At 36.3% G+C, this 13666-nt stretch overlaps 1 protein-coding gene and 1 non-coding gene across 2 annotated transcripts; both read left to right on the plus strand.

The window, feature by feature from the left end:
• The first annotated feature begins 3735 nt into the window (after positions 1-3735).
• Positions 3736-9396, plus strand: LOC104227563 (uncharacterized). The gene is made up of 9 exons (XM_009779827.2): positions 3736-3934; positions 6088-6208; positions 6311-6378; positions 6485-6544; positions 6618-6776; positions 7159-7305; positions 7625-7839; positions 8936-9044; positions 9132-9396. The coding sequence occupies exons 1-9, from the start codon at positions 3800-3802 to the stop codon at positions 9204-9206; spliced, it is 1089 nt and encodes a 362-aa protein (XP_009778129.1). The 5' UTR covers positions 3736-3799; the 3' UTR covers positions 9207-9396.
• A 650-nt stretch (positions 9397-10046) lies between these two features.
• TRNAP-AGG (transfer RNA proline (anticodon AGG)) lies at positions 10047-10118 on the plus strand. Its single transcript has one exon. It is a non-coding gene; the product is annotated as a tRNA-Pro (tRNA).
• Positions 10119-13666: the final 3548 nt, after the last annotated feature.

Raw genomic sequence — 13666 nt, forward strand, 5'->3', positions numbered from 1 at the left:
GGGCTTCTTCATCGCTCCCATTGCTAAGTATTCAGTTGGGCGGAAACTGCTATACAATGTCGGAAAATAGCTGTTCATCGAAGAGGATCTGCCGATGTGGGGAAGTTGCTAATCACTTTACTTCAAAAACTCTCTTAAACCCTGGTAGAAGATTTTACAGATGTCCTAAACCTGAGGTAGTTTTTATTTTTGTATTTCGATTCCTGTTACAATTCCCAACTTTTATAGTGTTCAATCTTTGAAGATATTTTATTGTGGTTTGTGTAGAGTGAAGGATGTGGGTTTTGAGAATGGCCTGATAAAGAGTATCCTAATGCTGCTTTAATTGCAATTAACAGTGTAAGATTAAAAGCTGCAAATCGTGAGATTAAGATGTTAAATGTTTCTTTGGAAGCTCTTAAGGTTGAAAGAGACGGGCTGACTGAAAAGATTGAACCCATAGATTCTATGAAGAATTTTGAAGTTAAAAAAATATGGAATTGGAAGCAAAAGTGGTTAAGTTGAAGATTATCATCACAATTTTATGCTCGCTAATAGTTGGATTTGCATTCTCCTCTATAATAAAGTGAAATTATGTTGAAATTATTTTGCCGAAGGGGAATGTTGTATCAACAGTTGAATATTGGAATGTTGAACTTGTCATTTTTTTGTGTTGGAATGGTTGGATTTTGTATTGTAATGACATTGTTAATGGCTGGATTTTGTATTGGAATGTTTCTTTGTTTAGATGTTTAATGTTGAATTTGCTAAGTCATTGTTAACCAATTACTAAGAAATAGTGATCCCAACTTTCTCATACATCTGGGAACATGCTAATACAACTTTCATACTGCTAATATAACTTTCTCATTCGTTTAGTCCAAAAATGCAATGTTCAGTCATAAACCTCAAAGACACAAAACCAACCAAGGCTGACTGCCATAAACCCAATGCATTCAAGCTCCAAAAACTGCTATACAATAAATGATATTGTTGCAGTCAAACTGATGATAATTTAACAGTTATACAGCAAACACAACAAGGACAACAAACTGCTGATAATGCAGTAACAAATACAACCGATGATACTGTAGTAGCAAATACAACAAACTGCTTCAGGACTGCAATATCTAGCTGACACAAAAATTAGGCAGTAAGAGTAACAAAAATTCGGCAGTAACTTCAATTCAGATAAACCAAACTACATAATTCAACAAGTTATAATTCTGCCTATTACATCAAATTGGAGAAGTGAATGCCACTGTTATAACTTCAAAAACTTACTCAATTAAGTCATAACAAGGAATCCTACTCCAAATGCCAACAAAAAATAAATCAAGTGTTTAAGTTTCACTTTAGCTACCAACTAACAAAACAAGTCCTAATTAGATTATCAAGGCCCCTTTCTTGTCTTCAACTTCCCAATTCTTTGTCTTGTTTGCATCTCCAACTGATTACCAGTGATTGCTGCCTTTTCCTTCCATGTCAAGTTTACTGGGGAGTATGGAAGATCAACAGGTTCATTTATACCTGTGTTATCTCCTGTAAACTTGATTGTCCTTGTCCCAGTGTTCATACCAACCTTCTGCCTTTGCATAAGTCTAGTTTGTGATTCTGATATAATACTAGGCCTTAATGGAGATTCAGGTCCATCATCAAAATCAGAAAAAGCACCCAAAGTTAGAGTAAGCATAAAGATAAATGACTGACTGCTGCTAATGCCTTCACTTGTTTGAGACACTTGGGGTGCTAATAAATTGATATCTGCCAATACCTCATCATCATCAATGTCTTCATTAATCAAAGTCTTTTGTCTTTTGGCTGGCTTCTTAGCCCTAGATGTATGCCCATCATTTTCATTTGATGGCTGCTTCTTCTTTGTCACTTTCTGCACATTCATTGGCTGTTTAATATAAAAAAGAAATAATTAATATCAATTAAGTGTAATAAAAAAGAAATAATTAATATCAATTAAGTATAATAGCTAAGTATTGGGTCTATACCTTTTTACATCCCCTTGCATTATAGTTTGCCTCTCCACAATTGCCACAAGTCATAATTCTGCCTTTCTAGACTGACTCCACTCCCCTTGCCTCTTGATTGCCTCATCCTTTTGTCTATCTCTTTTGACTTTAGGCGTGCCAGCTTGTTTCACTAGTTCTGGAGGTTCCAAGTGTTCTAACTCTTCAAAATCATAGGCCAGGACATCAGAACCTGCCTCATCTTCATCTTCATCTTCATTTTCACTACTACTATCATCAGTACCAACTAATACTTGAGATATGTAAGCCTCAGTATGGTTGATAATGTTGGGGACACAAATATTTTCTTCACACTCATCTACAGCATAGACATTTAGTACCTTAAATTCATCACAGACAAGGCATAAAAGTTGTCTAATCCCTATATCTCCTTCAACTTCATAATACTTACCAGATGATCCAACAATTATTAATTGTTGTACCCCTATATACTCTAAAAAAAGAATGTATTCATCTACATTAATGTGATTTGAGTGTATTTACTTAGTTGGTATGGTTTATGAACGGGCGGGCGGGGCAGGGGAATTGGGGCGGGTTAGTTTTATTTAGTGTAGTGGGTTCTTGGTCTTCTCAGAGCGTACCACGTGTCCCAGCCGTTAAAATAGGGGAACGTATAAAACTTTGTTGGATGGTAAGGGCTTTAAGGGACGGAAAGTATAACGGGGGACGGTATTGAATAATATACCATAGTAGAGGGATATATCAGTCCTTTTTCCGTAGAAATAATATAAGGAGGTTGTATATAAAGTTTGAAGTCATTTAATGGAGATTTGGATTGGTTTTGTAAAGAATTGCAACTGAAAATCGTGAAAGATGTTCGTCTATAGATGCTTGTATAAAGGTATATAAAAGTGTATAAGATGTGTTTATATACTCATATACACTATTATACAAGATTATATATTATTATGCAAAAAATTGATTTCGTCTTTTTCCTTGCGTCTTTTCTGAAATTTAACTCAAATCTTGCTCAAATCTACTCCAAATCACTTCAATTTTAAATTTTGAACTCCTTTTGATATTTTCAATTAATTGGAACAACACCCAACCCAAACAACCAACAAACTCAAAAAATTCTATTTTCGAAACCAACAACAACAACAATATCCCAGTATAATCCCACCAGTGGGGTCTGGGGAGAGTAGTATGTATGCAGACCTTACCCCTACCCCGAAAGGCAGAGAGGCTGTTTCCAGGAGACCCTCGGCTCAAGAGAGCAACAAAGAGCTTTGAATGATCTTCAATGGTGGACTTCTACTTTTCAATTTTCTTACATTGCAATCAGGTGACACATGGAGAGAAGCAATAATGGTGGACGACCCCTTGAAGCATATGTAGAAGACATGAGAAGAAGAGAGAGTGAAAGCAATAGTTGTGAGAACACAGATTTAACTCCATAACTTTTAGAAGCAATGATTGTAAGAACATAGATTTTGAATTTGCTAGTGCTTTCAAAATATGTACAATATGGACTAGGTAAGTTAAAACTTAAAAATATCGGTCATTTTTTATTATGGATTGAAGTCATGTATATTTTTTTTATAATTCTTTTTAAAAGTAAATACATATTTTATTATTGGCAAACGGTACACTTCCCCCCAAAAGCTCATCGGACGTGGGAGTCCTAATGGGCTTCCAAGTCAAGGCCCGCCCAAAATACAAGCCCTAACTTTATCCATCTTACTTCCATTTACTCTAACCGAGAAAAAAAAAACAAACTTATTTAAGACTTGCAGAAAACTCCAACAAACTTGAGTGCTAAGAAAACTAAATTCGCAATGGATGCACAACAACAGCAGAGACAACAAGGTGCTCCCCAAATCCCAAGGCCCGGCGCCGGCGCCGGAGCTGGTGGTGGAGACTTTACTCCCATTCTCACTGTGCTCGTGTCCTTCATTGCCATTTTCGTATTGGTGAACTAATCTTAATCCCTAAATTATCAATAAAGTGCTTGTAAATTATCTATAGTTTCTTATTTTTGTTTCATTTTCTTAGTTTTGATTCTGCCTATTTTATTTTTTGTTGCTATTATTAATTTGTGATAAAAATGTAGAGTGAATCAGTGAATAGTGCTTGATAATTGTGTTTAGTACATGTATCGTAGATGCACCAGGTGCTTGATAAACCACCATGCTAAGGCTTCTATATATTCATTATGCTTGATATTTGCGTTGATCACTATAGAGTGGATTTTTCAGTTTAAACCATTCTTTGATTTTTAGGATGAGCTTTTTCTGTTTAAGTGGATTATCTACTTAAGTGAAGACCAATCTAAGACCCTGTTGAGGATGTAATGGCTTTGATTGAATTGCTTATAGAGTAAAAGAAAGACAAATTAGGGTAGAGTGTTTGATTGAGCTATAGAAGTACTCGAGGTGTAGCACCGAAGGGTTTGGCAAGACGGTCAATAAAGTTGGAATAAAGACCGTGGAAGACCAGTTTCCAAATTCCAACTGAGGCGGGAATAAAGAAGTTATGTGGTTTCTTCCCATAATCGAAGCCTTGGTGGGTAGAGTTACTCGGTACATGTACTGGTAGAAGATACATTGCCCGCGGAATAGTCAAGGTGTGTGCCATTGGTCCAATCACCACAGTTATCTAAGTTCAATCCAGTTTAAGACCCTGTTTTGGATGAAATCATTTAGACTGGTGTGTTTATTATGGTAGAGAAGTTCTGTTGATATACTAACATTTAACGTTTATTCTTCAAAACATTTGGTGCTAGTTTACAGTCATATTCTTCTAGATATTTATTTTATTTTAAAAAGCATGTTTTATAAATGGTCAAAATATTAAAATAATGATAGTCCTCTTGTGCAAAAACCTTATGGTCAATAAATTTATTTCCTAATTGTTCCTGGTAAAAATTTCCAAATTCGTGCTTTTGCAGCAAAAAGTATATTACCGTATCCCTGACATATTTAGAGGTAATCCATAACTGAACTCTGTTACGTAATTGTCTCATTGAATATATCAGATTACATTGGCTTGATATTTGTAACTTGCCTGCCATTCTTGTGACTTAAAAATATATGGATAGATAATTGACACTTCAAAAAAGAAATGGTTAGATGATTAACACTTCCGTTTCCTTTGGGATTGTTACTTCCCTTCAGATATATAGATGGAGAAATGGTCGTTCATCATGTCTGATCTTCATGGTTCTCCTGTCAGTAATTATTACTATTGACTTTGAGAGTGATTATTAACAGCTCACAGGAACCCTTTTGTACAAGCATGAGAGATTTGCCTATATTCCTCCTACTAGCTGTCACATACAATTTCTGGTATTCCTGGGATTGGGGCAATCATATATCCGTTGTTTCATACTACATCTTCTATGGTATTGTTAGTCCCTTAAAAGTGGAGCTTAATGGAATTAGGGGTGTAAGATTCATCAAATGCTATTAGCGATGCCCCTACTCCGTACCCACTTTGATTTCATAATTAAGAAAAGGAGTTACCTAGCTAATGCAGTAAGGGGAGGACACTCTTCTCCATGATTCGATGTATCCAGGGTATATAAGCTGAAAGCTGTTGATTAATCAACATAATGGAAGCTTGGAAGCTGTCTTCATTACATGATAAATTTTTGCACACATTTAGAGTATTTGTGATTGAGTTGGTTGTTTAAGACGACATTCACAAACAGGATAATGGTTTGCTGCATGAATGCTCAGCAGCTGGTGTGCTTCTTTCAGTTTTGACTGGGGTTCTATCTTGTTAAAATGTTCAAGGATTAGTGTCGTACTTCTCTAGTGTTTTAATTGGTCGTCACACCCCCAAAAAAAAATTAAGAGTCGCCTTTCTGGTAAAACTTTTGTTGTTTGATTGTTTTTAGATATAACTGTCTTGGACATTGTTTTTAGATATAACTGTCTTGGATTTCACCTGCCAATTGTTTGACACTGAAATATTGGCAATGGTCTAATGCTTTGGTAAACGATCCTCAACTTGTATTGCATTATGCTATTGAGTAACTTGGTAATAGGACTTAAGTATAATAACTGTGACTTGTATGTTGGGGATATGATTTATTAGAAACGATCTTCTTCTTCAAGTGCAGATTGTGGCTCCTTCTATGTCAACATTAAATAATAGTTTATCCATTTTACATCAAGTGCCGGAAGGTCATGTTGGAGTCTACTGGAGAGGAGGTGCTCTTTTGAACACCATAACTGATCCAGGTTATATGTGGTGCTTTAGCTAGCTGATCATTTGCATTTTATTGGGGTGTATCCTTATTTTGAAGTCTATTGTTGATCAAACATGTATGTTTGAGTGTGCAGGTTTTCATTTGAAACTTCCCTTTATAACTCAGTTTGAACCCATTCAAGTTACTCTTCAAACAGATTTGGTAATGTTGATCTCTCTTTTGTTATACCTTTTTAAGGTTTTCTATCTCAAAATTTCTAGCAAGTATGATTCTTTGAGTGATGGCTCTGGATCATGTGCTAATGCAGGTTAGGGATATTCCTTGTGGGACCAAAGGAGGCGTGATGATCAACTTTGACAAAATAGAAGTAAACCATCTGCCTTGTAGTTATGCTATATGCAGGAATGCATTGTTCATCTTTTTGTTTCATGTGCTTTCAGGTTGTTAATCGCCTTCGTAAGGATCACGTATATGATACTCTGCTGAATTATGGGGTCAATTATGATAATACATGGATATATGACAAGATCCACCATGAGATCAATCAGTTCTGCAGTGGTCACAGCCTTCAACAAGTTTATATTGACATGTTTGATCAGGTAAGAATCTTCTTGGCCTCTATAGACAGATTGGTCTGCCAGTTGTAGTCAACATTTATGAACTATGCCTTTTTTGTTTCTTTCTGGTGTTTGTGCTGTTCAATGCGTCCAGTAATATCTTCATCCACAGATTGTCACTTTTGCGAGTTTCCCTGGCTAGCATAAGGATTAACCTGTCTTCTAACTGTTCTGGTTTTAACCTGCCAGTCATGCTTTTCTCACTTAGACATGCTCTATTTCGTGCTTAAACTCCGTGACATACCTTGTAAGGCGAGAAATATGGCTGATTACTTACATCAGTTCTAAAACAAAAATTCGCAAAGTTAATTTAGCGGAAGTTATTGTTAATAGTCTTGACGAGGTGCCTGCCAAACATTTTCAGATCGATGAAAAAATGAAAGATGCTCTTCAGGCCGACTGCACACGATATGCTCCCGGTATTGAGATTCTCAGTGTGCGTATTACAAAACCTTCCATCCCAGAAAGCATAAGACGAAATTTTGAGAACATGGAACAGGAGCGCACCAAGGTATTAAGTGGAGAACTCTACATTTTGTTTTTGTATTATCTTTGGCCGAACTCTGCATTTTCTTTTTGTCTTATCTTTGGCCGAACTGAAGATTTTGGTGTATTGGAAACAAAAGGACTTCAAGATCTGTCTTTGCATTATTGTGTCAAAGTACATGCATAAAAGGGCTGGTTTATGAGTGAACATTTCTCTCAACCTATCATCATAATAGCAACTATTGAATACCTGAAAATCAATGTATTTCACAATGTGCCATTATTGCTCAGGGATTAACAGCGACTTAATTGGTAACCATTCATGCATCAATCATGTGTTACAGGTCTTGATTGCAGTAGAGAGACAGAGAGTTGCTGAGAAGGAAGCAGAGACACAGAAAAAGATAGCAATTAGTGAAGCTGAAAGAAATGCTCATGTTAGTAAGATTCAGATGGAACAGAAGTTGATGGAAAAAGATAGTGCAAGGAAGCAAGAGGAAATTGCAAATTCAATGTACCTAGCTCGTGAAAAGAGCCTGTCAGATGCAGCTTACTATCGGTGAATTCTCTAAACTTATCTCCTGTATAGTTTATGTCAGAAAGCACTCAAGGATGAGGCCTAACAGTCAATGAAGTGGGATCAAAACTATGAGATCACCAAGATCAAATCTCGGCAGAGGCAAAAAGCACTAGGCTTTTTCTTTCTATTTACCTAAGCCTCGGCGGGTAGAGTTACGCAGTATCTGTCCTAGTGCGAGCAGTGTTCAAAAAAGCGACCGCTTCCTCGCTTTAAGCGAAGCGGAGCGCCGGGTGTGTCGCTACCTGTACTAAAAGCGACTCAGCTACAGAAAAGCGGTCGCTTCTACCAAAAAAGCGGGAAGCGGGAAAAGCGGAAGAAGCGATCGCTTCTTGAAATAAACAGCCCAAACGAGTCTTTTTCAATTAAAAGACCCAAATCGAGTGAGTCTTCTGTTTTAGTCATTCTTCAGCAGCAACCTAGGGTTTTAAACCAGCCCTTTCTTCCTCAAAAAACCAACGATTTCAACAGGTATGTTTTTATTTTCATTCTTCTTCTCCTTCTTCTTTTTCTTTTTCTTTTTCTTTCTAAACGTCCAAAAAGCGTTGAAATGCTGGCGAATTTTTTCCAGAAAATTTCTGCCCCTCTGCCCAATTTTTGCCAAATTATATATTTTTTATTCTTAGTTCTTATGTGTTATGTAGTTGATATTTTAATGGTGCCAAAAGAAGATAGGAAAGACCCGGCTTGGGCTTACTCGGCAAGAGTTAGCGAGACCAACAAGATGGCCATTAGATGTCTAATTTGATGCTACTCTTTAGCTTTTTAATTCAAGTATTGAACATTTGCTTACAATTACATGTGTTGTCTATGCCATATTTATTTTAATTTTTTTTTAAAATTCCGCTTCACTTCAAAAAAGCAGGCGCATCGCTTCTCGCTTTTCGTGAAATGGGGTTGTCGCTTTTCCTTGCTTCACGCTATTTTTAACACTGAGTGCGAGGTACTGGGTAGCGGGTGGGATAGTTGAGGTCACGTAAAATAGCTCGGATACTACTGTTATTAAAACACAGATTCTGTCAGACAGTAGATAATTTCTCCCATTGAAGAGTATACTAACCAATCTGGGATTTTTCAGAACAATGAAAGAAGCAGAAGCAAACAAGCTGAAGCTTACTCCAGAATTTCTTGAGCTGCGATTCATTGAAGCTATAGCCAACAACTCCAAGATCTTCTTCGGCAACAAGGCAAGGCTCATTATCTTATAAGATTCATCTCCAGTAATCCCCTTTCTTGAGTTTATAGTACTTTGTGCTTACAAAATATGATTTCAGGTGCCCAACATGGTTCTTGACCAAAGGCTACTTGGAAACTTTTTGCAAGAGGGTGTGCCGCACCAGGAGTTTTAGGGGGTATACTGTTTAGGCTCGTCTGTTGAGAGCTTCGAAGTATATTTTTTCTGGTACATCACACGGAGAATGATACAATGTATTGGTTTATTCGTATGTTCTATTCTGTACTACTCAGCATCAAGTTTATACCGCTCTTTTGACAGGGAAACACTGCTATATTCTTGATATGCTATTTGCTAATTTTCCACGTAATTGTGTCAAAACCTTGTACGTATATCATATGAGGAGCTTAACTGTCAGAGGTGAAAGAAGGAAAGACTCACTTTTATTCGTTGGCGAGCAAGAAATATATATATATACACACACAGAGTGTCCTTTAAAGTTTTCAACATAGTCCTTCTTTCAGCAAAATCGAAGCTCCTTAGTGCAATCGATTTCAGTATGCCGGTTTAATTTGAAGAGAAAGAGGGCAGAAATCCTTACAATCTCAGAACCAAGGAGAGAAGGTGGCGAAGGATCCGGATTCACTTTTTTTTATTTGATTCATACCCGCGTAAAGGCTTTTCCTTATTAAGGAAGAAGCCTAGAAGGCAGAACTCTGAACTAAGCCCAAAGGCTAGATCCCACTTCGAACTTTATGTTTCAAGCACGTTGGCATTTGATTTTAACCATAAAGAGGGAACCCCGGTAAAAAAAAAAGGCTTGCTTCTTTCTTGATGGTTGAACGGAATCAAGCCCAGGGGAAGTGCAAGTAAGTTTTTATGTGAAACATGGGCTACTAATCTGAAAATGGAGTTCTAAATCTGTTAGAACTGCCAAAACTACATTTGGATTAGAAAAAATTTCTCTCAAAATAGTAGTGATAAGAAAAGATGAACTAAAGTGCAGTGTCAGCAAGGGCATTTGGTCTAGTGGTATGATTCTCGCTTAGGGTGCGAGAGGTCCCGAGTTCAATTCTCGGAATGCCCCATTAATAATTTGTGTTCCTAATGTTTTTTGCCTATCCTATCACCCTCTTTTTCTCTCTCTTTCCATTCTCCTCGCCATCCTGCCCATGTCTATCCTGTCTCTTTCCTTAAGTTAAAAACAAAGCTTCTATTGGCCATAGATTTTGACTGTTTTTTTTCAAAAATATTTTGTTTCATGGAATATGATCAATTTTTTTGAAAAAAAAAATTCAAGTTTCCAAAAATAAACCAGTTTTGGGTGATCTTTTTATTTACAAAACTTCAAGTTTTTTTGTTTTCAAATAGAATGCATATCCAAACACAACTTAAACCTTCAAAAATTATTTTCCAGCATAATTTCAAAAATTCGTTTTTCAAGTTTCAACAAAATCTATATCCAAACGCTACTTTTAACTCGAGGAAAAGTCTTGATACATAGATAGAGCTGAATTAGGATATTAAGTAAGAGTGAAGTATCATTCTATCTTCTAGATGTTGTAGCTGTGACTTTAAACCTACGGCAAAAATCTTTAATTATTTACTTTATACATTACTCAAACTGAGAGCAATAAATACGGCCACATTTACTACTTAAATAATAGATTGTCTCTGTATGGCAATTAAAACAAAAAGAGCACCGATTATGCCTCAATTATGAATAATTTAATCGACTATATATCAGTATTGCTCTACTTAATCTCATTTCAAACTTTCATGAGAAAGTAAAGCAAAAAAATTATGAACCGAAGATATTTGTTAGACTCTAAATACCTGCTCCAGACGGCAACAAACTATATTTCTGGTCATTTTCAACACTTTCCTAATCATGAATCCTAGGTTCTGTGTATCCATGGACTATACGAGTAAAAATTTACGGGGCGCCCTATTTGGTCACTCCCATTTAACTTACCATTTTTTAAACAAATTCAGCCCCCTTTCTCCTCCTCCTTCTCCCAGTGATCTCCATATCTCTCCGGAACTTAACATTGATGTAACAATATCTCTCCTTCTGTGGCTTCACTCAATTCCTCAGAAGCCATCTTACTATATATTCTAGTAGCGTTATTGTACTAATATTTACTGAACTATCAGCATATGAAGAAAATTAAACATTATATTTGCCATCCCACAACGATATAAAAGCAGTGAAAAATCTCATCTGTCAACAATTGGATACAGAAGATAATACGCTTCCACTTAATGATATGAGCTCAAACGTATGGGCAAGATTTTAAATAATTAAGCAACAATGTTGAAAGTAAATTGAATAGAGAAATGAACAACCTTGACCCTGTATTACATTGAGTAAGAATAGCTTCATTCCAGATCAGAAATTGTATAAACCAAGAGTGGAGATGAAGGTCTTTCAAACTGAGGTTGGCTGCTAACTCTGAGCGTTTAAGAAAATTAAACACTGGTGATCCAGAATAAATGAATGAGGCCATCTCCATACATAGAATATGGAATTTGAAAGGTCAATCTTCCTCCCCCAAAAATAGAAAACTTCAGTTCTAGAGCTAAAGTTCGATAGTTACAAAACAAAAACTTCAGCTCTAGAGCTGAAGTTCGCCAGTTACAAAAACAAAAACTTCAGCTCTACAAAACAAAAACTTCAGCTCTAGAGCTGAACTTCGCCAATTACAAAACAAAAATTTCAGCTCTACAAAACAAAAACTTCAGCTCTAGAGCTGAACTTCACCAGTTACAAAACAAAAACTTCAGCTCTAGAGCTGAACTTCAGGCCCAGCTACTAGAATGCTGAAGTTTTGCGTGATTGCCTTTGCTACTTCAGCCCCGTATGCTGAAGTTATGCGAAAAAGCGGGTACACTTGCAATTTTTTTTGCAAAGCGGACACAAGTTAAAACGTGACACAAAAAACGGGTATAGATGCAAATGCCCCACTATACGACGTGGAACGAAGTCCAATAATTAAAATCCAAAAAAATAAATTCTTCTGTATACTTTATTTTTATTTTTAAATGAAGTCAACACCAAACGGACGGCTTACAAATAAAGCAAAAAGCAAAAAGTAGTGCATTTGGTTTAGTTGTATATATAACTTTTTTTCAGAAAATTTTCAAGTTTTTTTTTAAAAAAAAAACTTGTTTGGTTATATTCATAAACTTCCTTTGTTATGTAGTATATCAACATTAAGAAGTAATTATTAGGTTGTTCTGACATAAATATTTATATTTATAATTTACCTGTCTAGCATGTTTTCAAAGAACCAAACTTGTTTATTTAAGCTTTCTACCTAAATTACAAGTTTTTAACTTCAAACTTTGACTAAACAAATTCTAATCGAAATTTAGTTGACAGTGACGCATGCCTAACTGGTGTAGTCTCATTGTCTCTTCTACATTATAAAATCTTCGAAATTAGAAAATTGAGAAGTCAATAAAGCAAATGTATTGAAACCAGGAGATTAGTTTGACCTTCCTTGTCGGGACAAAGCTGTGATGCAAAATTCACAATTTTAATTTAGTGAGTAAGAATACTACTTATTATACTTATTATATTATTTATTTTATAAGAGTTTAACTTATATACATAAACAGACGAAATGTAAAGAAATTTTATGCAATGTTATTAAATTGTGATACTGCATTGGATTAAGTTTTTTATTGTGAATAACACACTATTAGAAATTCAGTCAAAATCGACCAACAAAATCGATTGATATTGGTTGGTAATGGGCAAAAATTGGCCGATTCGTAGTTGTGATGACCCAAAAGGTCATTTTATATTTTAGAACTCGATTCTGTGTTCCGGGGCCTTTTAAATCTTATTTTATTCCTCCTTGATTTGCGTGCGCAGTCCGGGCGTGTTTCCGGAAAGCTTTTATGTTGAAAGTTGATAAAATAAGGAATTTTGCTTAAAAACCTCATTTGAGTTGACTTCGGTCAACATTTTTGGTAAACGGACCCGGACTTGTATTTTGACAGTCCCGGTGGATCCGTATCGAAATATGGGACCTAGGCGTATGCCTGGAATCAAATTCGGAGGTCCCTAACTCGAGATATGAATTTGTTGAAAATTAAAAGAATGAAAATCTAACGGTTTCAAGAATTTGGTTAATGTTTGATCGCGTTGGTATCAGGTCCGTATTTTAGTTCCGAAGCCCGATACAGGTTCCTTATGATATTTAAGACTTGTCTGTAAAATTTGGTGAGGAGCGGAGTGGGTCTGAAGTGATTCGGACGTCCAGTTGTGAAGTTAGAAGTTTTAAAGTTTTTTTGAAAATTTCATTCGATTTGGTGCTAAATTCGTAGTTTTAGGTGTTAGTTTGGCGATTTAATTGTGCAAGCAAGTTCGTATGATGTTTTAGGACTTGTGTGCATGTTTGGTTTGGAGCCCCGAGGGCTCGGGTGAGTTTCGGATAGGCTACGAGAGGTTTAGACTTAGAAAATCTGGTGTGAGAGTGCTGTATCTGGTGTCTGGTACATTGTACTTCGCAATGGCATAGTCACTCTCGCGATCGCGATGCGGATCTAGGATGGGGAGAAATTTTACTCTACACGAATGTGGAGGTTGGGTCGCGAACGCGGAGCGATGAGGGTCGTACCCTT

This window comes from Nicotiana sylvestris, chromosome 10 (assembly GCF_000393655.2).
Source record: "Nicotiana sylvestris chromosome 10, ASM39365v2, whole genome shotgun sequence".
NCBI classification, from domain to species: Eukaryota; Viridiplantae; Streptophyta; class Magnoliopsida; order Solanales; family Solanaceae; genus Nicotiana; species Nicotiana sylvestris.